Source organism: Microcaecilia unicolor, chromosome 4, assembly GCF_901765095.1.
Source record: "Microcaecilia unicolor chromosome 4, aMicUni1.1, whole genome shotgun sequence".
NCBI lineage: Eukaryota > Metazoa > Chordata > Amphibia > Gymnophiona > Siphonopidae > Microcaecilia > Microcaecilia unicolor.
This window is the reverse complement of record NC_044034.1, coordinates 322,618,557-322,645,231: the sequence shown is the minus strand read 5'-3', so window position 1 is coordinate 322,645,231 and position 26,675 is coordinate 322,618,557. Positions and strand designations below refer to the sequence as shown.

Genomic DNA, 26,675 nt, shown 5'->3' with positions numbered 1-26,675 from the left:
AATCAAAAATCTTCATCAAGCAGTGCTTTTCCTAGCATATGTATGGGGGGGGGGGGGGAGGGGAAGTAACACTAAGCAGCAGTATATAGCAGGATTTGATATACTTGCCTAGCAACCCAGCACCAGGAACAAATGTCAGTCTATCTCCATCCCACAACACTTTCATTGCAATACCTCATATACTGGAGAAACCCTGGGATCATGACCAACAGAACTGCATCAAAAATCAAGGACTGTGATCCCACACCGAGAGAGGATAAAAAAGTACCATCTCATGACAGGGGTCAATTTGAAAACTGAATAGAGCTGAATTTCTAAATTTAGGCTCTTAGTTTCACCAGGTCAGGGATGCAGTTCAGGCCTTGAATGCCGCAAATAGGCCGGCTTTTCAGGATATCCCTAATGACTATTCATTAGATAGACTGGCATACAAAGATGGTAGTATCCATACAGATTTGCGGTCAAAAATTAGTTTAAAGTAGTATGAAGTAGGTTATAGTTTGTGGAGCGAGAATAAGATATTTATTTCGTTCTCCTTTAATATTATTCTGTTATGCTATAGTTAAACCCCTTAAGATGCCTAGAGCGAAACACAATGACTGTCGGGTTTGACGTAATAGCAAAGAGAAGAACAGTTTGATCGAATAAGGAGACGGCATTTGAAGGAAGTGTTGTGTGCAACGTGGTATTGCAAGTGTTGGAACATTGTAAAGATCCCCTTCAGATGAAGCACATATTCTCCACTAAGCAGAAGTATTATGCATATTAACAGATGGTATAGATATAACAACGAGGATTAGTGGATTCAGGAAGATTGGGATTCCATTGACAGACAGCACACTGAATTTTGAATTGTAATTTCTAAGAGAGCAAGTAATATAATCTGCAATGTATGATATTGTTGAAGTAAGAAAAACTTTTGCTGTACATGGAAGTTTATCAAAATACAGAAGGATATAATTATATATATAAGTAATAGGAGATATGATGACCAGTAGTGGGGTAAAACGTTAGTGAATAGAATGAGAAAGTATGAGTGGTATGAATGTTAGTGTGCATGAATAATAGGCGAGTTGTGAAAATTTAGAAAATATTCTAAGAGCAGATTTAACAAAGGTGATTTAATGATTAATAATGCTGTAGTTACTCGATCATTTGAATGAATATTCCTTAGGGATATACTGAAAACCCAAAGTATTTGCGGCACTCGAGACTTGAGCTCCTGCATCCCTGCACTAGGCTCTTAAATTGAGTAGCTTAAGGCAGTACTTTTCAACCGAGCCCTTGCAGCGCACCAGTCAGTCATACCCTCATGATCAAAAGCCCCGCGCCGTTCCAAACAGCGTTCTAAAATAGCGCTGGAACAGGGCGGGGCTTTACCGCACCGATGATCAGAGATAATGCATGCAAATTTAAGCAGCGCAATTATCTCTATCATGGGGTAGAAGTGCAAGTGAATTTTCGAATAATGCCGAGCATGCGCTCAGCACAATCCTCCCGCACTTGTTTGACAGGTCTGGGCTGTCAAAATCCCAAACCTGTCAAACACAGGGGCTGGAGGTCCATGGAACCACCAGGCCCCAACTACCCCTACCCCGAGCAACGGGGGCTGGAGGTAGGGCGGACCTCCGGTCCCCCCTCCCCCCCCCCCGACGATCCCACCCCCCCAGGTTCAGGGAGGGCTGGAGATCCAGTGGGTCTCCAGCCCCTCCAAATTCCCAGAAAAAGACTCCCTGGTGGTCCGGTGGCCGCCGACGGTCAACCTCACCCTCCTCCCAGCGAGCGACAGGGGTGGGCGGACCTCCAGCCCACCCCAACTCCCCGAGTTGTCTGCTGCCGAATCCCTGGTAAAAATAACCCTGAACCCCCTCCCGGCCCCCCTACCTTAGCTGGAGAAGAGATGCAGCCTGCCTCCCTCCTCTTCATTGACGCCACAAAATGGCGGCACCCAGCCCTGCCCAGCGCATCCTGGGATGTGCTGGGCGGGGCTATACACCATATAAGGGAGGATCTCCAGCCCTCCTTGAACCTGGGGGGGCCCCGGAAGTCCGCCGGACCTCCAGTCCCCTGTCGTTGGGGGGAATGGGGGCCTGCCAGCATGCAAATGATTGCTGGACAGGGCTCATCATTCCTCCCCAATGATCTGCAAACCCTAACGCCAGCTCGGACCTGGCGTAGGGTTTGTCGCAGCCAGCGACCCAATCTTTGGCGTACTGGTCGCTAATCATTGGGGATGAATGCGTTAAGCCCCGTTTAGCATGCATTTGCATGCTACTTGCGGTAAGAGCCCTCGAGCATGTTGTTTCACGCGCTCGAGGGCTCTGATCAGGGGCGATAGCAAACGCCGGCGCTAGTACGGCACTAACAGCCTCTAGCGCCGGCGTTTGCTTTAGATCATCTGCCTGTCAGGGAGGTTGCCAGACTGAGCAGCGAGTAGTTATTTTGTCTGTGACCCACTGGCCATTGACATGCATCTCTTTATTTAGGATTTATTCTCCTAGTCTGATAGAAGTTAGCAACGTAAAGGAGGGAGAACCTGCAAGAGGGTACTGATTGCCAAAGGACTACCAGTCACAAACTATACTGTGAAATCCAGGTCATCAGTAGCCTCCAATCCACTTTTGGGTTTTCTAATTTACACCCCAATATAATCAAATTCTTCTACTCTAGCATACTCCTTTGATGCTCTAAAGTACTGGGGAAAAAAAACACATATGCACACAATTTTGCCCTTATCTAGAGGCACAAGAGACGCATGTCAGTGGCCAGTGGGTCACACAGAAATAGCTACTCTCTACTCAGTCTGGCAACCTCCCAACAGCTTGCTGAAATTTCAAACTAACCACTTAAAAGTAACATTTTGTAATCCCCATGCAAGAAGCGAGAGGAGAGGAGTTTAACTCTTTGCCAACTGCCCATGGAAACAACTGCAGCCAAGACATTCTGCAAGGTTTCTTTTAACATTTGAAGAGAAAAATTTAAAATCATTTTAATACCACGGTGGGGGGGGGGGGGGGGGTAAAAAAAAAAGTGATCTTTTTTCCTTTTTTTTTTTAATCAGTTACCTCAGAAAAAGCTGCAACCTTAACACTGTGATCTAATTCTACTCCATACTAAAACAATTTTTTTTTTTTTAACAGGTATAAGCACAATACAAATTTGCTCTTCGACTCTACATTTCTCCCAGAACAGCCTTTCACATGGGACTCTCGCCTTGGGGAAAGTGCCTCAAATGCAGGGATCCGGGGGCCACCCTCGGGCACATGTTTTGGTCCTGCAAGGGCATAGTCCAATTTTGGAAGGAGCTAGTACAATATGTTTCTGAGATGTGGAAGGCGGGCTGGAAGTATGACTCGGCACTGCTCCTGGGCCATCCTGTTCTCATACACCCTGTCCCATCAGGATTTACCACTTTTGTACGCAAAGCTACTGTAGTGGCCAAACAAGCAATACTCTCAGAATGGCTAACATACAACTACCCTACAGTATCGCAGTGGCGTGTGCATATAACAACGTTACTGCGGGTAGAGAGGATGGGAATTACAGACTTTAAAACGAAGACTGGAGTGCGTTTCCAACTCACTTGGACTCCATTTTGGAATACTCTGACTCCAACTGCCAGGAGTAGACAGTTAAACTTCTAGATATTGCCCTGTACGCTGCGTTATTATGTTTATTTGATGCCATAGCAAGGGAAACAAGGGGGTGGGGAGTGGGAGGGGAAGGGAAGGGAATGGGAGGGAAGGTTAAGTCCTATTTGTTGGGGTAGAAGTACTATGTGTTAAGTTTAGCCACATGGGGGGGAAATATCAGACGTTCATACATGATGCTAACTTTTCTTCTTTAATTTTTGAATAAAAATAATTGAAACATAAACAGGTATAAGCAGCACAGATTCACCAGAGTGGACCACCACTTACAATCAGCTTGAGCATGAGGATCCTGTCCCCAGCCCCTCCCATCTCCTCAATGTCTCTCTTCCTCCTCCACCCCTCCTACCTTGATGCTGCAGCCTGTGCAGCTCCAGGCTCCTGTCACGATCACAGCAAGCCTCCCTCCCCCATTCAATTGACAAATTCTAGTAACAGTATGTCCCCTCCAAGTCTGCCCTCTTAAAGGCACAGTAGCTCATGAGATGGCAGCTATTGTATATTGCTGGCCTGCAAGCCCCTGCACCTCTAAGAGGACCGACTCAGAAGAGAGGTGTTGAGTATCCCCCTAGTGGGCCATCGATATAAACAAACTCCTCCCCCCCCCCCCCCCATTCACAAAACTGCTAGACTCATTTTTTCTAAAAGAAAATCACATTTATATAGAGTTGGTTTATAAACAAGTAGGACATTAAAAATGCATGAGATTCATTTGAATACAGTCTACACATACATATTCAGTGTGGATATGCTGAAGAACCCAAACAGATTGCAGTTGAGGATCAGGGTTGTTTAAGCACTGGTTTTTGGAAAGACTTGAAATGGCCTATCAGCAGAGAAGGAGAAGGCCATCCCTGTGGCAGATTTGCAGTATTCTTGGGCTAAACAAGGACAATGTTAGAAAAAAAAATGTTGATTAATGTCAGATAAATTAAAAAAAAAAAAAAAAAAAAAAGACGTAGGTAGAATGAGAAGCATATGGGCATCTTCCCAAAATAGATGACCCTCAACTGGGCAGACCGGGGGGGGGGGGGGGGGGGGGGTAAAGGACCATTTGAATCTTTATATGTTCTTTAGTCTGTGTATAAATTAAATATAAACCTCATACAGTCCGTTCTTGTTATTTGTGATGGTATGGTTCCCCAAAAACATCCCAAACCATGAATTCAGAAATACCAAAAAAATGTACTTATGGGAAATAGGGGTTAGGTTCCAGCTAGACCAATTTTTCCTCAAAACTGTGAAAAGTAAATACGCATCCCTATAGGAAATACAGGGTTTGGTTCCTGCTTTGGACAACACAAAAACCAGAGAAACAGTGTATTGTAAAGAAAAATATTCCTCCTGGCTGCTCTAGGATGCTTGGTAGCAGTTTCCAGAAGTAAGCAAGCAAATGCCAAAAACACAAAAGTGAAAGGCGAATGTCCGCGAATATGAACAGTACCACAAATAGCTGCCTCTATTTGCACCTCCTAGAATAAGCAAAACAACAAATAGGTGAATAACGAGAACGAACTTTATTTCATAGTCAATGTCCCCACATATGGGAGAGTAACTAGACACAAACTAGGGGTGTTTAAATCAGGGGCGTAGCTACAGGCCTACCCAGTCTGGCAGTCAATCAAATGCTGCCTTTTTCCTCAGGTGCCTCTCCCTTCCCACACCCACAGGTCTGGCATCTCTTCCTCATCCTCACCCCCCCCCCCCCCCCCCCCCCCCCCCCCCGGTGGGTTAGGAATCTTGCCTCTGGCTAGCCCAGGGGCCTGTCGCAACCCAATTTTTTTTTATGCAATTTCCTGTTGCCATGTGCATGGGACGTAGCAGAGGAAAAGCCCCCAGGATGACCAGAGACAGTCTAGCTTCATGGCTACCAGTGAAAAAACATGCACATTTGAAGTGCAAGGGAGAGATACCAGACACACATGGATGGGGGGGGGAAGAGACATATGCCAGACCTGTCCTGGGGTGGGGTAGGGTGGAGGGAGGGAGGGAGGGAGAATAAAGATGCTTAATGTCCACCCAAGTTAACTGTGGGCCCACCCACGTCAGGTCTAGCTACACTACCAGTTAAATGAAGCAGCCAGTATACTGATCATTTCCAATCGTATCTAGATTGTAAGCTCTTTGAGCAGGGACTTTCTTTTTGTGTATGGTGTACAGCGCTGCGTATGCCTTGTAGCGCTATAGAAATGATAAATAGTAGTAGTAGTAGTATGAGGACCATTGGAACAATTTTAGGACCTAACTGGCTCAGTTTAACACACTTTGTTTCTGTCAGAATTGTAACTGATATTCAATTTCTGAAATGCCTATTTTACAATCCAATAAAAAGAATTATGAGAAAAAGAACCTGAAAGTACAACCAAGTGACAAAAATGTATTATCTCTTGCCATAGTACATATGAACAGACAGTAGAGGGAAAGGAAAGAGACAAACATCCTCTCCGCCACAGATATCCCCTGCCTTTGACATTTCTGAGGGCATGCTTGGCAGGGCTCAGCTGAGTGGCAAAGAAGGAATCCCTATGAAAATATCAGATTTCAAAATAAAACAAATGTGCATTCCCCATTCTTTTATGCACATACCATGACTACATAAGAAGCAGCTAGGGGCCACCCCAACTCCCTACAAAACACAAACGAGTCACTGCAAAACTCCTTAGCAAGGGTGAAAGGCAAGGGGTACAGCAAGTAGGGTTCTATCCAAATATTCACATCCAATTTGATTCAGCCTCAAATAGTGACCAGAATACGTTATTCGTATTTGGCCGAATAGTGATTTAAATTTGAATATGAATAATCCAGGGTTCTACTGTGCTAAAACCTACTGAAATAAACACTTGATCTCTGATTTCATGTTGCTTCTTTTACCATTTATGTTAAAGCTCAACACCCATTATTCATATTGGGTTAATAATATTTTTCATTATTCATATTCAGACGAATAGTAACATATGCTATTTGGTACAGCTCTAACATTAAGGTTCAGTGTCATCTCTGCTGCTAATTCACGAGTAAGGTCACTGGGGGAAATGAAAGATTCTTTTCTTTAAGAGCACTAGGGATTTAATTAAGACAAATTTCTTACAGCATCCCTCTGGAATGGCTTTGATCTCAGACTGGAATCATTCTGTCTTGTCTGCTCCCAGCTCTTTTTAACATACCCCCATCATGAGACAAAAGTCCAATCAAATGCACAGACTGGGAGATTAATAAGCAGAAACCGCAATTCCAGAACCAATCAAGCCAAAAGCATGAGGGGGTAATGTCCCCCACCACCACCAAAAAGGTTTATATGCCTACCCACTTAGCTTACATAGTATGTATCTGCAAGGGGCACACATAGGTCCGACCATGGGTGGGACAGATGGGGGGACTCCCACTTTCACATGTAACTTACAGAATATTGTAAGTTACAAGGGTACCTGCCGCATTTAGGCGCTTCCATTTGTGCCAGCCCTATGGCTGGCCTACGTTTGGGCACATAAATGTTAGTTGCAACGATACCAGGATACACTCCTACCATGCACCTCTGGAGCACCCAAATGAGGGTGCCAGTTATAAGTGCCCCCTTAGCGCACAGCTCCCAGTTTCTCCACAATAGCTGAGAAGATTCTATGGCAAAGTTGCTGAAATTCATTTAACAAACCTGTATAAATTTGCACAATAAAAATGGTTGCGTGTCTGAGGATCGTTTTGTGTTTTTTTGCAATTCTTATAAATGAAGTGTCTTGGGGATGGGAAGAGAGATCTTGAAAGGTGAAGATGAAGAAGGGACAGGAGAAAGAAGGATTTGAATGGGGAGAGGAAGGAAGAAGAGCGAAGAAGGACCAAGGAGACCAGAGGAAAGTTCTGGGATCTTGGAAAGATAAAGATGGGGCTGGAAAGAAGGGGCCCCCGCCTCTAGTTCCAGCATTATTCCTCCTATTCCATCCCCACCCTTGCCCTCTCCCAGGTGTTCAAACACACATGCACCCCCAAACTAGCCCATCTCCACGCCTGTGCTGATCAGGTCTGCAATAAGAGAAAGACATCTTAAGTTTGGCTCTAGTACTAGAGGGGGAAGAGACGGCTGGAGGTGCCACAATCAGCGCTAGGGGAAAGAGAGAAGGGAACCAGTTATAAATGCAGACACCAGTCCCTGGCCTCCTCCTACAAGAAGGGTCACATTTTATGAGAACAGGGGTCCAAACAAACTGAAGCACTGCTACTGCTCTTTCAATGGTCTACTGGGAGGGATAATGAAGGCATCGATTTGATCCTTAATCAATAGGATTTCAAGGCCATTCATGCCTATAGATGCATCAATCAAAAAAAAAAAAACGCCATTTCAGAATATGTGGTACAGATAGGACACCAAGGTCTCTATTTTAAAAACATCTCCACATGTAAACAGCTTTTACATGCGTAGATCACAATTTTAGAAAGCTGCTATTTTCACACATGGCGAGCCACACCATGCAGAGATTAACAGGCATGGCTGGGTAGGACATGGACAGTGCAAAATTTTCATGTGTATTCCACATGTCACAAATGGAATACACCATCTACAGGGAAAAGCCTCTCTGCTGGGTTTCACAGGAGCTCAGCCGTGCACGGATTTTTAAAAAACTGCTCATTTTGTCATTACATGAGGAATTAAGTAATTCTCCTAAATCTCCTGTTTCCACTTCCAAAATGAAACAAAATAAAAATTGTGGCCTCACTATTAGCTGGCAGCACATACATATCTAAGTTTGTAAAATGGGGCAGATCCACTTGTACGTAGTGAAATCATCACTTCCACGAAGAAGTGTTGTGCTCGTGCCACTCACTTTATCCGCATGTATAATTCTAAAATGGCTGCTCCCCCTATATGGGCTGGCTAATAGATGCGCAGTTCTGCAGGTTTTGGGGTTTTTGTTTTTCAAATTTCAAATAATTTCTGTATTAGCAAAGCCTTTTAAAAAAATATCACCAGAACTGAGCATGTCCCAACCTGGACAACTCAGCTCCGATCTGCACATTTTATGTAAAAATTTGTTCAAAACATCATTAGGGATGCACAGGCAGATATATCAAAATTAATTTTCCTTTGGAAAAGTACACTAATAAAAAAATGATTTACTGCAGCACAAAAATTTAAAACACGTTAGCCTATTCTACTCTACACACAAGGTCCCTGCAGCTATTCTCACACTGCACACAAATGCAGACTGAAGAGTGCGCAGATCTCATTGGGTGAAATTTACTAACTGGCCCCTAACTTTGAGGACAGGCTAAACCAGCCTTGGCTGTACCTCACTGCCTTCAGGGACTTGTAGTTCTGCTTTTCTTAGGTAATGAAGTGGGGAAAACAATACTACAGGTCCCTGCATGCACTGGGGATAAACCCAAAACCTTGGTGTTACAATGTTCACTTCTTAGACCAGTGGTTCTCAGCCCAGCCCTCAGGGTACCAGTCAGTCAGATTCTCAGGATATCCATAATGAGATAGATATGCATTGCTTCCTTGGTATGCATATCTATCTCAAGCATATTCACTGTGGATATCCTGAAAACCTGAGTGACTGGGTGTGCCCCGGGGACTGGGTTGAGAACCATTGTGTTAGACCACTCTTCCCAAAAGAAAAATATCTACCTATCTTGAAAAACACAAAGCCTGTTGGCAACCTTACCTCTGGCACTTGGAAAAAAAAAAAGTCAGTTCTCCTTTAAAAGGTGGGGGAAAAAGTGCCAGCATTTGCTTCCAGTGAAAACAATTTCCTACGCTTCTACGGATGCAAAGACCTGTGCAAGAAATAAAGCTGTTCCCAAGCAAAGCAAAGCTGTTACTCAAAGAGAGAGCAACCCACGAACCACATGGTAAAATATCCACAACTCATAAATCTGTAAAACAAACACAGAATACCTGTCAATAACAAACACAAGCTGCTAAGTCTGGGGAAAGCCACAGAAAGAGGTAACAAAGTAAATGACGGATATAAGGTCCATCCAGTCTGACCAACAAGATTATCACATACCATGTAAAATGAGTTTCTTTATATGTATACCTGAGTTTGATTTATCCTTGCCATTCTCAGGGCACAGAGCGTAGAAGTCTGCCCAGCACTCTTCTTGTACTAAAAGTTCTGACGCTAACGTCGAAGCCCCTTAAAATTTACACTCAAGCCCATCCATATCTATTCAGTCACGATCAGGGCGTAGACTGTAGAAGTCTGCCCAGCACTGGTTTTGCTTCCCAATTACCAGCGTTGCCACCCAATCTCCACTAAAATTCTGTGGATCCATTCCTTCTAAACAGGATTCCTTTGTGTTTATCCCAAGCATGTTTGAATTCCATTACCGTGTTCATCTCCATCACCACCCACCCCCTCTGTGACAAACTACTTCCTGACATTACTCCTGAGTCTGCCCCCCTTCAACCTCAATTCATATCCTCTAGTTCTACCGCCTTCCCATCTCCGGAAAAGGTTTGTTAATAGCTATCAATCCTTTATCTCCTGCTGCATCCTTCATCAGGTGGGTTCCTCTAGCTGTTGGTCTGAAAAAAAGAGGGATTTGGTTTGCAGAAAAAAATCCTGCACCACACATACACAAACACACCAACTGTTGTAGGCAGACGAGCTGGCACTAGGGGTTGTGCAAACAGGGCAACTGCCCAGGGACACCACACTACAAGGGGCTCCGAGACAGCCTAAAGTTCAATAGATACAGCCTGTTGGTAGGTTTTATGGCTCCCTTTCAAATTTCCACATTGGCCCCAATATGTTTAACACCGGCCCTGGCTGACAGGCCACAATTTGCATTATCTTCCATATACGTTAGGACTTGCAGGTCAAAGTTGAACCCCCCACCTGTTGAGCTTCATCCACACTATAAACCTTTTCAGTTCAGGGCCTGCAAACATATGTACCATTTTAGATTTAATTCCTCCGATCCTTCATCTCTCAGATTCCCATGATAGAATTTCAACTCTAGGTTTAGGTTACGTCTCCTCTCTTGTCCTATTGCTGCCCTCTCACCGCACTGCTACATAGACATAGCATTTTCAAAGTCATTTACCAAATCTGTGACACTTACTTACCTATGCAAATCAGCCTATAAGACAACTGCCCTCAACCAACATGGCTAAAAGTTCACAAAGGAAACTGTACCTGAGAGTTAGAAGTTCAAATCCTTGTTCTCATTCTCCTCTAATGCGCCGTGTCCAGCTGTTCCCATCCCTCCTCCCTCTCCGAGAGCACGGTTCAAATCCAGCACTGACCCAGGCAGCCAAAGCTTCCTACCCCAGATGTGGCTACAAACCGGCTTCTGCAGCATTACAGCTGAAACATGCTTTGGGAGACATTAAAATCAGAACTAGCATTTTATTAAAACTGTAAAAGAAATTAAATATAGTCTACCCTCCTGTAGAGCTGCCAAGTTACCCAGTTCCAGGTGGGAGACATTTTTGGTCAGTCCTCCTGGTTTTGGGCCTACATCCTACTACTACACTGTGATATTAGTAATCCACGATTCAACCCATTGAAATCAGTTCTGTAGAGGTCTCATAATGCAGTGCTTCTCAACCCTCTCCTAGAGGCACACCTAGCCAGTCAGATTTTCGGGAGTACCACAATGGATATGCAGGAGACAAATTTTGCTTATAATGGGCGTGCATCTGCTATATGCACTCTCTTCTGCATATGTCTCCATGGCAACAGGGAGGGGAAGAAATGGTTAAAAGGAAAGCTATGTAAAGAGTTGCCTATTATTATTAGCACAGATGGGTCAGACTGTGGTTGAGATGAATGAAGGGGATGGGGACAACTGGATATACAGATTCCATTGGTTGACTGGGGATAAGGGGGTTGATATGGATGAAGGAGATAGAGAAGGTGGACCTAGCTTGCGATGATCTCCTAGTCAGAAATGTTAAGAGGTTTTGCAGATGTCAATCAGATCTTTCCCAGCTTCCTTAGGGGCCGATGCATAAAGCAGAGCATTAGAGCCACTGACCGCACAAGGGGGATCCCACAAAAAAATTGCCATGGGATGCAGTAATCAATGAGCATTGGCATTACTGCCTTGTTAAAATTGAAGCAGTAATCCACAGCTCATTACCAAATGTCACACTTTCTGTCAGTACCTGTGATTTAAGTGGGATTCACTATACTGTTGCCGAAATTCTGCAGCAGTGCAGAATTCAACATTTTTGCACAGAATCTGTGCTCTGAGAGGAAATGATTGGCTGGCTGGTGGCCTCCCCAGCCCGTGGTAAAGGCTTATTGGCTCCACCGCTGCCTACCTCCCACCCCATGCCATGGTGGGCCCTCCACAGGCCTGAGTATGCCCTGGTGGTCTAGAAGCCTCTTTAGGAGCAGGAAATAACCCACTTCTTCTGCTCTGGGCTGGTGCCGTCGCGACTGCAAGCGGTATTCTCGTGAGACTGCCGCAGGAAGTCTTGGTGGCCATTTAGTAAAAACGGCTGAACCAGCCCAGCGCAGTGGCAGCGGGCAGGAAAGAGAGGGGCTCTTTCTGCCACTGAAGAGGTACTCCCATGCATCTCCTCCTGCCCCTAACTCACAGGTGAGTGCAGGAGTGGCTGAAAGAAAAAATATGCCTCTGCTGACGCCTGACTCCTCCAAAAGCATCACATCTGTCATCAACCTGGAATGAAGAGCCATCTGAACATCAGCTGCACCAGAATGAACATGGATCTCCTTCACAGCCAGACTACAACACAGACACAACTAGAACCATAAGTATTGCCATACTGGGACAGGCCAAAGGTCCATCACGCCCACTTCTGGTTGAACAGCAATCTCAAATTTGACCCTCCATTCTGTCACCCACCTGAACCAATATCAGGCTGTTGGTCCCCTCACCTCCTCCCCAACCTCAAAATCAAGCCAGAAGAAGAGACGTCTGACCTCCTCAACTTGGCTTATGGAAGCAGTTATAAATAAAACCCTTAAAAATCATTCATTTTACATGTCAGGTCTAGTTTCCCCTCCCCTATCCTGGCCTTTCAAAATATCAGCACCCTCATTCTGTATCTTCACAGAAAAGCTGTCCCATTGGGGCTGGGCATTTTTACTGTCATTTCCAAGGTTAAGACTGAATTCTACAGTGGATATGTTCAGTCAAATGTCAAAAGGGCCTGATGTTTGTCCAATTTATGTCTGACAAAAAGCTTAATGCATCTGGTTCAAGGCAGATATAGGGGATGTAATAATGATAGTCCAATTTTGGAGTACACCTTCTCTGGACAATTTTTCTATTGCATAAACTTATGGTTTCTAGGGATAGAAGGCAGACCCCTGTGATCCGAGAATAGTCACTGGACTTCAGGCCTGCCAGGAAAAGCGAGGTGGGCCCTGGCTTCACACCATCCTAGAAAAGTCTCAACGTTTTACAGCAGGAGATGAAAAATAGGACGGTCTCATCCAATCTTAAGACCAGAATGGATAGAACCATGAGGGTTGAAAAATGAACTTGTCCAATTACAGTCTAGTTCCACCGCCCCGCACCTCCCTCCCTCTCTGTGCCCTTCGAGTGGAAGCAGGATGTGCGGCTGCCCCTCCCCTTCATAAGTGCCGGCTGTTATTTAAAACTTCTTACCTCGTGATCCGCCAGCAACAGTGAAGTCGAGCAGGCACAGCGCTTCACACTGCCTTCACTTCTGTTTCAGCTCTGCCTCTGGTCCTGCCCTCATTTTCTGTTTGCAGAAGGGCGGGACCAGAGGCAGAGCTGAAACAGAAGCGAAGGCAGTGTGAAGCGCCGTGCCATGCCTGCTCGACTTCACTGTTGCCGGCGGACCACGAGGTAAGAAGTTTTAAATAACAGCCGGCACTTCCAAAGGGGAGAGGCAGCCGCACACGTCCTGCTTCCACTCGGAGGGCAGAGAGAGAGGGAGGGAGGCACGTGGGTGTGGAACTCTGATGACAGGGTGTGCATGGAACTCGGAGGGCAGGGGAGGAGAGGGAGGGAGGGAGTCCTGGAACTCGAAGGGGAGGGGGGTCCTGGAACGCAGAGGACAGGGAGGAAGGTAGGGGCCATGGAACTCGGAGGGGAAGGGGCCTGGAACTCCGAGGAGAGAGGGACAGACACACAGGGATGTGGAACTCCAAAGAGAGACCAAGGGAGAGAGAGCTGGAACTCAGAGGACAGAGAGGGGGGCCTGGAATTCACATGACAGGGAGGGAGGCAGGCAGGAGGCCAAGCTGCAACTGCGAGGAAAACCTTGCTAGCGCCCGTTTCATTTCTTTCAGAAATGGGCCTTTTTTACTAGTAAATAAATAAAAAAGCATACTGCAGGCTGTGCTCCCTTGAACTGGCACAACAGAAGAATTACCTGATGTTGAGAATGTGCAGCAACTTTGACGAACCAAAACAAGTCCCTTCACATCTGCGTGATCATCTGTATCTTTGGATAATTCTGCTTCCTCAAAGGTATCACAGCATGAAGATTCATTTTTTCTTCAAGACTACTCTACCGGGAAATAAGTTTTACAAAGGCGCACTAGCATTTTTAATGAATGCTAAAAATAAACATAAGCTAAACAGTAGAGACCATCATAATAGATAATCCAATGGGCATCTCTAGCATTTAGCACACGCTAATGATTAGCACGCGTTAAAAACGCTAGTGTGCCTTTGTAAAAAAGACCCCCTTTGAGAGGAGAGTAGAATTCCACATGTCTTGCTTGTGGGAGATATATTCTCCCACTGCAAAAAGTTAACGCACAGGGTTGTGTTCATCTGTCAACACACCCCTCCACAGGTGAGCTGGTCCTATAAAGGACTTACATTTAAACCAACCAAGCCAATAGATAAATTATGACGCAAGCAACCAGAATCTTGACAGGAGTTTGGCGGCTTTCAGTCTGGTTATAAGGATGCAGGCGGCTTTTCCTCAGACCATACAGCCTGACAACAAAAATTGGTACCACAAAGGCAGGAAACACTTCTAAAGTACTGTTTTCTCCCTGGACAGGCTGGTGTGGCATGTCTTCAACATGCTTTTACTGTCACAGAAAGAATACATGAAGAAGTGTAATGGCCAAAAGTTTGCACTATTCCATCAGTCTTGGATGTGAAGTGAACTGTATATCAGCGAGGGGAAAAAAAATAGAAAATCTCATGAAATGTAAACCTCCCGGTGAGGTTGAAGCTTCAACGTTAAATGTCACCTACAGAGATGGAAAATCAATAGTTTAAAAATAAACATGAGCGTATGGCACATAGTTAGCCTCCTCATTTTTCTGTGCTAGGTGGAGATTTTAGGTTTATAGAATTGCTTTGTCTGTTGGTTGTGAACATCAATTTGTCATTTTACTGTACAGAGGCAAATCTGTTCTGAGTCGGACTATAAATTAGCAAAGGACCCCAGCTGCACAAAGACAGGAAATAAAATGGTTTTAATTGTGAGCTTTTGGAAAGCAGACAGCATGGGAAAAAGCAGTACTAATAAGAAAAATAGAAAATGACAGCAGACAGAGACCATATGCTTTATGCAGTCTGCCCGTCCATACCAACTACTAAGCTCTATAACCCCCCCTCCCCCCTTCCTTTCCCTCAGAGATCCTCTGTGCTTCTCCCATGCTTTTTTGAATGTAGATACTGCCCTTTTCTCTTTTCTCCACCACCTCCACTGTGAAGCTGTTCTACATGTCTATTACCCTATCTATAAAGAAATATTCCTTAGGTTATTTCAAGTTTAGTCCTTTTCACCCTCATCCTTTGACCCCTCTTTCCAGAGCCTCCTTTCCACTGTAAGACTCACCTCTTATGCATTTATACCACAGAGATATTTAAATGTCTAATCAGATATTTCCTCTCCCCTCCTGCCTTTCTGCCAAAGGATACATGTATTTAGATCTTTAGGTTTCTCCCCATATTGGGAGTGAGAGAAAGAATAGTACTGGGGTCAGGATTGGCCCTACAACTGAGCGACTGTTTCTCCCACATATGGCCCTGCTTTTCCGTCTTTATTGACTATTGTCTCACAATGAATCTCTGTACATTGCCCCACATCCTTTCACATTCATAAGAAATGCCATTCTGAGTCAGATCAAAAGGTCCATCAAGCCCTCAATGCTGTTTCCAACAGTGGCTAAAATTCAAGTCATGAGTGGTTGGGAGGCAGGGCTAGTGGTGGGCAGACTTCTATGGTCTGTGTCCTGAAAATGGCAGATACAAATCAAGGTCAGGTATACATATAAAAGTAGAACACATGAGTTTATCTTGTTGGGCAGACTGGATGGACCATACAGGTCTTTCTATGCCATCATCTACTATGTTACTATGAGTAGCTGGCTGGATCTCAAGAAGCAGAAAGATTCCATGCTGCTTATTTCAGGGATAAATGGTGATTATCTTCTCCAGGAACTTGTCCAACCCTTTTTTCTTATTTTTATACCACCTAAGGTAACTGCTTTTACCATATCTTTTATCAATTAATTCCAGAGTTCAACTATGTGTTGAGAGAAAAAAATTCTCCCTTTTATCTATTATAAAGTATTAATCGGTATTATTTTATGGCATGCCCCATTAGTCTTTGTACTTTATAAAAAAAAAAACAGCAGCAATGAATTTAAGTTTACCCATTCCACTCCATTCAGGATTTTATAGACTTCTATCATATTTCCCTTCAGACAATTCTTATCAAAGGTGAAGAACCCTAACACAGGTGAGTCATTCCATTTTGTTAATCATTTTAGTTATCCTCCTCTTTTCTACTTCTGCTATACCTTTTTTGTAGGACTGTTAATACTTTGCGGCCTTCCCCCTCCCCAGAGGATTCAGCATCTATCCCTACCTCCTTTCTTCCCAGTCCTTCAAATTTGCTATCTTCACTGGTAACAATTAAGCCAGGCTGCCTCTGGCTGGCCCCATGGGCTTTCCCTCTGTCACAACTTCCTGTTGCCAAGTGGGTAGGAAGCAGTGGACAGAAGGCCCTTAAGCTGGCCAGAGACAGCCTAACTTATCACTGCCACCACCAGTAAAGATACACAAGTTTGGAGGACCAGGCAGAGAGAACGAGGTAGGGAGAGATGCACTACCCGTGAGAGTAGGTAGAAGGGAACAGAGACAGGAACGGAGAGAGAGAAAGAGATGCTTGACATAGGGAATGGAAGAGGGGAGATGCTGGAAACGGATGGAGTGGAAGAAAAGAGAAGGGAGGAAAAGCATCTCTTCCCTTCTCTCCATGAGCAGCTGCACATGGATGGAGGGTAGGTTAAGTGACAGAAAACTAGATAGATCAGAGGAGGAGGCGGCAGAAAAATAGAAGAAAAGTTTAATGTGAAAAATTAGTACCAAATATGGGCAGGTAGTTAAAATGAAAGGAGGAAAGGAAAAGAAATAGCAAATGGACAGGAAAAACTAGAAACAGTTCTGAGCACAGACAGCAGAGCTGCCAAGTTACCCAGTTCCAGGCTGGAGACATTTTGGCCACTCCTGGCTTTGAACTTAAATACCAAAGCAGCGTGGGGTTTGTAGTGCCTGATCCTGCCCACTGAAATTAGTGCCGAAAGTCCCATAATACGCAGGATGGGTTGGTCAGAAATCCAGGACTGTCCTAAAATCTCTAGCCTGGAACTGGGTAACTTGGCTTCTCAGAGAGAAGCAGAACCAGAGACTGGGAGCAAGATGATCAGAAAAATAAAACCACAACACAACAAAGGTAAGAAAAATTATTTTTATTTTAGTGATTGAAATATGTCAGTTTTGAGATATTACATCTGCTATCTTTATATTTTGCACTGTAAAAAAGGAAATGAGAGGAAAGTGATTACATTGGGAGAGTGAAGTCCTTAAGCGATAGGTGACCCTACTTTTTTTGAGATGCAGCAACCAGAACTGCAAACAATACTCAAGGTACAGTCGCAGCAGGAAGCACTAAAGGTTTTATGATATCCTTTGTTTTACCCTCTGCTTTTACTAATAATTCCTAACACTGTTTGATTTCTGGTCACCACCATTCACTAAAACAAAAGATTTCAACATACTGTCCACAATAACACCCTTGACTAGAGTACTGGGATGGTGAGAGAAGAAACTATGGAAAATGTGTGGGGCAAAAAGAAAGTGAATGACAATTAACTAGAAGCTGGGTCTGTTTGGCAGACTGCTGGTTCTACATTTAAGTAGTCTTCCTAGCAGGCTACACGGGGGACCTAGAAAACAAAATAGCATTGATGTTGCACAGAAATCATTACTAGGTTTTAACGCTCATCTAGCCAAGATGGCGACATCAAATACAATAAACAAACATAGGAAAGGTGGAAGATGAAAACCTGTCCAGGATAAAGCAGTGCTATCCTCCAATCAGCCAAGCTCTGTGGTTAGCAGCTGAGATATATCCTTAACAGCAAGGAATACAGGAACAAAGGAACAGTGGAGCAAAGATGACAATGTGGAACAGTAATACTTATGTACAATGAAAATCTCACACGGGACCGCCGTCGCGTTCTTTTCTGGAATGCAGCAAACTCTGGTCAAGGGCACTATCAGGCACTGTGGAAATCACAAACCAGCAGGTAAACTGAATTTATAATCTATTGCTGATAGTGGATATGAGCAATATTTGATCAGTCTGAGGCCAAAAAAAACAAACAAACAAAAAAAAACACTTAAACATAAGGCTTAAAATTCTGGATCAGCAAAGACAAAACCACCAATTCAGAGCTGGAAAAACTGATAACTCACTCTCATCTGGTAAAAGACAAACCTAGACCTAAACTGGTATAGAACTGTTATGATCCCAATGTAGGATCAAAAAAAACACCCCTAAATGAACAGACAGGAATTTCCACCAGTTTTTTTTTTTATGATAAGGGAACTTGATGATTGTGAGCAGTCACTGAAAGTGTCCGAGAATTGGAGACGTATAAGAATTGACTGAAGCAAGTAAGAAGACGGCTGTGTGTTGAAGAGCAAGGGATTAAAGGCAAAGCCAAGGAATGAAGGAATATAACATTTGGACTGGTCTGCCTTAAAACTTTCTAAAATGAAGGCAGATAAAGACCATATGGCCTATCCATGCTATCTACCATGCTTTTCTCTCCCCTAGAGATCCTATGTGCTTTCTTGAATTCAAACACACGTGGGATAAGCATAAAGGAATCCTGTGCAGAAGGAACGGATCCTCAGGAGCTTAGTCGAGATCGGGAGGCGGGGCTGGTGGTTGGGAGGCAGGGATAGTGCTGGGCAGATTTATACGGTCTGTGCCAGAGCCGGTGGTGGGAGGCAGGGATAGTGCTGGGCAGACTTACACGGTCTGTGCCAGAGCCGGTGGTTGGGAAGCGGGGCTGGTGGTTGGGAGGCGGGAATAGTGCTGGGCAGACTTATACGGTCTGTGCCCTGAAGAGCACAGGTACAAATCAAAGTAGGGTATACACAAAAAGTAGCGCATATGAGTTGTCTTGTTGGACAGACTGGATGGACCGTACAGGTCTTTTTCTGCCGTCATCTACTATGTTACTATGTAGATACAGTTTTTGTCTCCACAACCTCCACCCAGAGGCCATTCCACACATCTGCCACTGTTTCCATAAAGAAGTATTTCCTTCCATTACTCCCTGCCACCTTCATCCTATGCCCTCTCTTTCCAGAGCTTCCTTTCAACTGAAAGAGGCTAGTCTCCTGTGCATTTATACCACAGAAGTTTTTAAATGTCTGTATTGAATCTCCCCTTTCTTTCGTTTTATATATTTATTTATTTTAGATCTTTTAAATCTGTACTCGTACACCTTACGACAAAACCACTGATCATTTTAGTAGCTGCCCTCTGGACCAACTCCAGACTGTTTATATCTTTTTGAAGGTGCGGTCTCCAGAACTGTGGCAGAATTCCAACAGAGGTCCAGGGCCACCGAGAGACTGGGCCGGGCCTGGGGCAAGGCCGCCCCCGCCCCCCCCCCCCCGAAGTCATCATTGTCACCGTCCCCTCCACCTGCCCCCCTCCGTCCACCACCAGGCCCCCCTGAATTCAAATCACAGCGCCTCACCTCGACCCCGCTCCGTGTGAAAAAAGCGCAGCAGCGGCAGTCTACAGATCGTCTCCCTTCGGGCCTTCCCTCCCTGTGTCCCGCCCTCGCGCAAGTTACGTCAGACGAGGGCGGGACACAGGGAGGCGATCTGCAGACTGTCTCTGCTGCGCTTCTTTCACACGGAGCGAGGTCAAGGTGAGGCGCTATGATTTGAATTCAGGGGGGCCTGGCCCGGTGGTGGACGGAGGGGGGGCAGGTGGAGGGGACTACCCTCCTCTCCTCCTTCCTGTACACATTAATTGATTTGATTACTTTATTTTTTTTCTATTAGATTGTAAGCTTTTTGAGCAGGGACTGTCTTTCTTCTATGTTTGTGCAGCGCTGCATATGCCTTGTAGCGCTATAGAAATGCTAAATAGTAGTAGTAGTAGGGACCGCGGCACCGGGCCCCCCTTGGAGGCCCGGCCCGGGGAATTTTGTCCCCCCTGCCCCCCCTCTCAGCGGCCCTACAGAGGTCTCACCAAAGACTTATACAGAGGCAATATCATCTCCTTTTATCAGCTGACCATTCCTCTCCCTATGCATCCAAGCATCCTTCTAGCTTTCACCATTGTGAAACTTGGTGAAATACAATACAATACAAACTTCATACTGTATTGAAAAGCATGACTGTACTTGCTTTGTGTCAGTAATAAAATTACGTTTTAATACATTAACTCAGATATGGTTATAGATAGCTTTGTTCACTGCTTGGCTCTTTGTTCAACTGCTCCTGGTTTCTTCTGACACATACAATTGCCTTTCCCTTGATACGGAGTAAAGGGTATTAGGCAGAATAGGAAGGGTTAGTTAGTTGGATATAGAAACATGACAGCAGATAAAGGCCAAATGGCCCATCCAGTCTGCCCATCCTCAGAAACCACTAACTCTTCCTTTTCCTAAGGGATCCCACGTGCTTGTCCCACGCTTTCTTACATTCTGACACAGTCCTCGTCTCCATGACCTCCACCGGGAGTCCTTTCCACCCTTTCCGTGAATGAATACTTTCTTAGATTCCTCCTAAGCCTATTTCCTCATAACTTTATCGTATGCCTCCTCATTCCAGAGCTTTTCTTCATTTGAAAAAGGTCCGCTTCTTGTATATTAATGCCCATGAGATATTTAAATGTCTCTATCATATCTCCTGTTTAATACCATGGAAACACTGTTTGATTATTTGTCTGTTTGACTTTTACAATAAAAAGATTTAACATAAAAAAAAACAAAAAAACAACTCAGCAAACCTGATGGGTCAAGTGATCTGTTTTCTGTAGGTGTGAAGAAAATAGGGATTGGAGGCTAGAGAGATTAAGTAGGGGCTATTTTCAAAGACTTGCAAAGTTCCATAGGTTACTATGGAACTTTGTAAGTCTAAGTGCTTTGAAAATACTCTCCACGTAACTCAAAATACTTCTGGATGTATGGAACAAGTTCTTAGTGCAGTTGGAAGTGAAAACTGTAAAGGACTAGAAGAAAGCTGGAATAAATACAGAGGATTCCTACTTAGCAAGAGGATGAAATCCAAAAAAAAACCAAAAGACAGAGGGATGTAACCTGTACGGAGCAGCAGGTACAATCCTAAAGAAAGGCACAGAAGAGGTAACCTGGATGTTCTGCACAGAGGGGCAGGTACAACTCTAGCCACCTTGCTGGTCTTCATCTGCCTTCTGTTACTACATTAACATGTTATTTACAGCTTTAAAGTATTTGAAGAGGTCCCCATCCTCCAATCTCGTTCTCACTAAAATATACATATTTAGGTATTTAAGAGGGGCATAATCAAAAGTGGGTACCCATCTCCATGGGCGGCCATGCGAAGGGGCGGGACAACCCGTATTTTCAAAAAAAGATGTGCGCCCATCTTTTTTTCAATAATACGGGTTATGCGGGGCAAATGCCTAGGATTTGGGCGTTTTGAGCTGGGCGCTATCGGTTTTCAGTGATAATGGAAACTGAAGGTGCCCAGCTCAAAAACAAACAAATCCAAGGTATTGGGTCGTGGGAGGGGCCAGGATTCGTAGTGCACTGGTCCCCCTCACATTCCAGCACACCAACTAGGCACCCTAGGGGGCACTTTAAAAATTTAAAAAAAAAATAGCTCCCAGGTGCATAGCACCCTTCCCCTTGTGTGCTGAGCCCCCCAAAACCCACTGCCCACAAGTCTACACCATTACCATAGCCCTAAGGGGTTCAGGGGGCACCTACATGTGGGTACAGTGGGTTTTGGGGGGGTTTGGAGGGCTCAACATTAACCAGCACAAGTGGAACAGGTGGGGGGGGATGGGCCTGGGTCCGCCTGCCTGACGACCACTGCACCCACTAACAACTGCTCCAGGGACCTGCATACTGCTGTCAGGGAGCTGGGTATGACATTTGAGGCTTGCATACAGGCTATCAAAAAAAGTTTTTTAAGTTCTTTTTTTGTGGTGGGAGGGGGTTAGTGACCACTGGGGGAGTCAGGGGAGGTCATCTGGTCAGTTGGGGCACTTTTTTGGGACTTGGGTCGTGAAACAAAAGGGTCCAGCAAAAGCGACCCAAATTCTCGCTTCTCCCGTCCCTTTTTGTTTTCAATTATCGGCCGAAGGCACCCATCTCTCCTCGGCCGATAAACACGCCCCAGTCCCGCCTTCACTATGCCTCTGACACGCCCCCATCAACTTTGTTCATTCCCCCGACGGAGTGCAGTTGAAGACACCCAAAATGGGCTTGATATTATACCGAGATGGGCGCCCATCTCCCGATTTGGGTAGAAATATGGGCGCCTATCACTTTTGAAAATAAGGCCGTAAGTCTCTTCTAATAGGTCTCATGGTGCAGACATCTGTCCTCCAATCAAAATATTAGGGGGTGTGCATTTGCAAGCACAAACTTTGTCTGGGTACCTAAAAACAGTAAAGTTTGTGTAAATCACCTCTACACACATATCTATTAATTAACATATCTACAATTGATTTCCACGCTTAATAATGGCATTAGCAGACTCAAACGCAAGCATAAAGAATAAAAGGTGAAAAATCTGAAAAACAAATCTGGGAAAAACTGGTTTAAAATCAGCACAAACCAAAAACTTTTCTTTTGGCCATGCACACCCTTGAAAAATATGAACTGCGGCTAATTCGTACCATTCCTTAAGCTTCTTGAACTCCTCAGTCTTTCCCAAAATTAAAGTTGTGAACTGAAAAGAGCTGGTGGTGATCAACAGTAATTAAAATTATTTTTACATATTTGCAACTTATCACCAAATTATTTCAGCCCTTGAGGAATGTGCTCTACATTTTCAATCCTTCTGTATCCATTACTGCAGTAAATTCAGCAGAAGACCAGAGTTGGCTATAAGATTGCCCCTTCCACCACACTCTAAGGTCCTTAGGAAACCTATAAAATGTGCATTACACTTTACATCAGTGTTCTTCTTTGCAAGGCCAGGGGCCAGTAATGCTTCCCATCGACCCTAAGTGTGACCCCCTCTTGCTACTGCCACTACATTCATATCAGCTGTTCTGTTTTCTATCTCCACCATTCAGCTCTCTGAACCACATGTGGCCCAAACTCCTTCACTATTCTCACAAGACCAAGAGCAGTGTGGAATATCTAGCACCACATGAATCTCAGCAAATTTTAGCTACTCAGCTGCCCAAAGAAAACAAAACAGCTGTTCAAGAGGAGGCACTGTTAATAAATCTAAGGGGCAAATAGAAGAGGATTTAAAAACTGAGGGGAAAGCTATCCTATAGAGGTTGAAGTGGAGACAAGATGGTGACTGATAAGGATGGGGATGGGACTAGCTGGGATGGAGGTGGAGGAGAATGTATTGGAAGAGTAACTGGGCAACAATAAGAGAAGATATACTGGAAGATGGACTTAGGAAGAGAGAAAATGTGTGCGTGCAGTAGAGGTGAATATTTTAGTTACACAAATTACTTCAATGCACCTGAGCAGCCAGGCTGACTGCATCATAAGGGAACCCCTCAGGACAGCAGTGTCATTGTAGAAGACTCCTCACCCCCACCTGTGTGCTGCCTGCTTTGTCCACAATGATCTTGGCTCTCACCAGGGCTACAATTATGCATATAGTGGCCCCAAAGCTATAATATTTAAAAGCCCCCCCCCCCTTGAAGTATAAAATACATTTTAGGTTTAATAGTATTTCATGCTCGTAAAGCACGAGGCCCCTTGTAACATGAGTTCCTAAGCTGCAGCTTGTCAAGCTTATGTGTAAATCTGGCCCTGGCTCTCACAGTAAATGTCTATTTGGGTCCCCCCCCCCCCCCCCCAAAACTTAGCTCCCACTAATAAAACAGGGAAGATCATTTCTGTAGACTGTAACCTCTTAGAAAGAGGACCTTGTACAAAAGGTAAGACTGAAAGAATGTCTGAAAGTCATCAAGTCAAATTCTGTAACTGGTTAAAAACTCTCTCAATTAACAACCCAAAGGAATGCAGGGAACCCATTTCTACTTCCCTTCTCTGCATCATTTGTCAGTTGTACAGGAGAGGGGAGGAGCACAAGAATTCCTTCTTACTCTCAAATACCCCATATGTTTATTAATGTTTGAATAAAAACTACCCACCCCCCCCCCCCCACCCCGACAAATTAAAGTGTACATGAATCCTCAGTCACCCATACTTTTCTCCTCCAAAAGGAAAGCCAGCAAATTTTGAAGTGATTTTTAATGCTGCAGCCAAGGCAGTCTCCACTGGTAAAAACCCACTACTTTTCCAAATAAAGACTCCTTTCTTCTAACGTGCTGAAACACATTGGTGTTCATTTTCAAAGCACATAGACTTACGAAGTTACATAGGTAACTTTGTCAGTCTATGTGCTTTGAAAATGAGCTTCCTCATCTCTTAAAAGGGATGCACCTTCCCCTTCACCCCTCATCTTTTCACTGCCCCTTTGGTCCTTCTGTGACAGCTGGAACAGAAATAGAATTCTGGGCAGATACACTGGCATCTGCACGGCTTTTTTTTTTTTTTTATAGGGTACAGTGTAAACATACATCAAGATTCTATGCATGTCCGCTTCCATTTCAGTGCTGTGAAAACAGGCCCACTACTGCAAACAAAATACTATGCTGGTTTAGTATTTTGATCACTTTAGCAAGTTTAGCAGTGAAAACAGCACAATACCAGAAGCACCTGTAAAATTGAGAAGGGATATTTCGTGAACAAAAAAAATTAAGCAAATGAATGAAGGCAAACCCATTTCTCGCTCCACCCGGCCCATTCCTGCACTGCCGCCAGCATTTCTTCAGAACGTCTGTAAATATCTACATGCAGCCACACATTGAACAGAATTATACCGATCCTTGCAGCAGCAAGCTTCCCCGCGTACTGACATGGAAAAAGCATAAATATTGATTTTACTGCACCGCCAACGATCATTGTTCTGATGCTTTGACACCAGCTTCTTTTTTTTTGGGGGGGGGGGGGAGGAAGAAGAGCAAGAAGTAAACATTTTCCCCCATACAAATATAACCCCAAGGATAATACTGACACAAATGGCTTATCTCCCCCTACCAGATTGGGCCTGTAATCCAGAGCCAGCCCCTCTCCCCTTTACAATATCCTTTTTTTGCACTTGAAAAACTGTGTATATTCACCCCCACCGCGAAGTATAAATCCACTTAGAATTTTATATATATATATACATATATACACAAGGCAATACATCAAAATAATAATGAAAATGCACCTTATTTACCGACTTCATATAGGACCATCTATACGTACATATAAGCAAAGCATTACTATATGATTGTGCACAAATGTGGTGCTCACATATTAATGACCCCCCTCCCCCCAAAATGGAAATTACCCCGACTGGTTTGCTCTCACACTGATTAATGGAGGATACCGTGTGGAGTTATTTATTAAACGCTTCCGGCAAAAGATCATTGCAGACAGAAATCTGATTTACCCAAGCCACCCCCATCCCCATTCGCTTTTTATCGCACACACCTACGGAATACAATTCGCTTTTATGTAGTCATTGGTGCCGGCTCAGCCTCCAGCACTAAACGGAGATAAGTTCACCCAGTTCCTTGTGGGCTGGAATCACCGTATCAATCAATGCTGCAGAGAGCTGTCTATGCATTGCAAATCACCCAGGGGCCGGCGAAAAAGCATCATACTTCAGATTCTATATAATTATTTTTCTTACCTTCTCTGGCTTTCAGTAGCACTGTGTTTGCTACAATGTTCTCCAGCTCCATAACGATCCAGGTTTGCACGAGTAGAAAAAAAAAACGGGGCTCGATTTATTTCCGTTTACTCTCCGATTGTGCAAGGTGGTTAAGAAAGGAAAAAAAAAAATCCAAACCAAAGTCTTCCCCTAGCGAGATCCTGAAGAACAAGATTACACTGGGCAAGTCCCCCTCCCCAAAGGGACACAATACTGCTCCTGTAGGACGATCAGACCTCGGGCGCTGGAATCACGTTGAGCAACCCGCGAAGCAAAACAAGTTGCCTCTGTATCTGAGAGAAAAAAATCAACCCCATCGTCCAGGAGGGGGGGGGGGGGGGCGGGAGTCCCAATGCCAATCAAGCCGTGAACGAAGGAGCAGAATCCTAATAATCCACGCGCGGATCTAACAAGGAGAGTGCAGCGTAATAGTAATCCCCTCCCCCCATCCCCCCCCAAACAAGAATAAGATCCGCAGATCACCTCTTTCACTGCCCCAGCTGCGGCAGGAAATAACACAATCGGATATACAGCACTGTAGCAATCTGAAACTGAGCTGGACTACACAGCGTTCCAAAGAGGCGGAGCCCCCAGAGCTGTCACGTCCAATCGAAAAGGCCAGATAGGAACCTCTGCGCTACGCGTTCCACGGGGTGGGGCCCAATGCTGCGAGCACGTCGCCTTATATAAGCGGGCGGTGCTGTTGAGCAAAACCCCACCTTCCGCGTCTAACGGGCGGAAGGGAGGGAGCGTATACCTTAAAAAAAAATATATAGCGCAAAGCAAGGAATAGTGGCAGCGCCCACACCAGTACCTGTGAACCACATTGCACATGCTCTTCAA

General features: G+C 44.7%; 1 protein-coding gene across 1 annotated transcript in view; it reads right to left on the bottom strand.

The window, feature by feature from the left end:
- Positions 1 to 26,470, bottom strand: part of LOC115469368 (G protein-coupled receptor kinase 5-like) — a 217,143-nt gene extending 190,673 nt beyond the window's left edge. The window contains exon 1 of the mRNA XM_030201944.1: positions 25,812 to 26,470. Coding sequence (XP_030057804.1) covers positions 25,812 to 25,863 — 52 coding nt within the window. The 5' untranslated portion in view covers positions 25,864 to 26,470. The remainder of the gene's footprint in view (positions 1 to 25,811) is intronic.
- Positions 26,471 to 26,675: the final 205 nt, after the last annotated feature.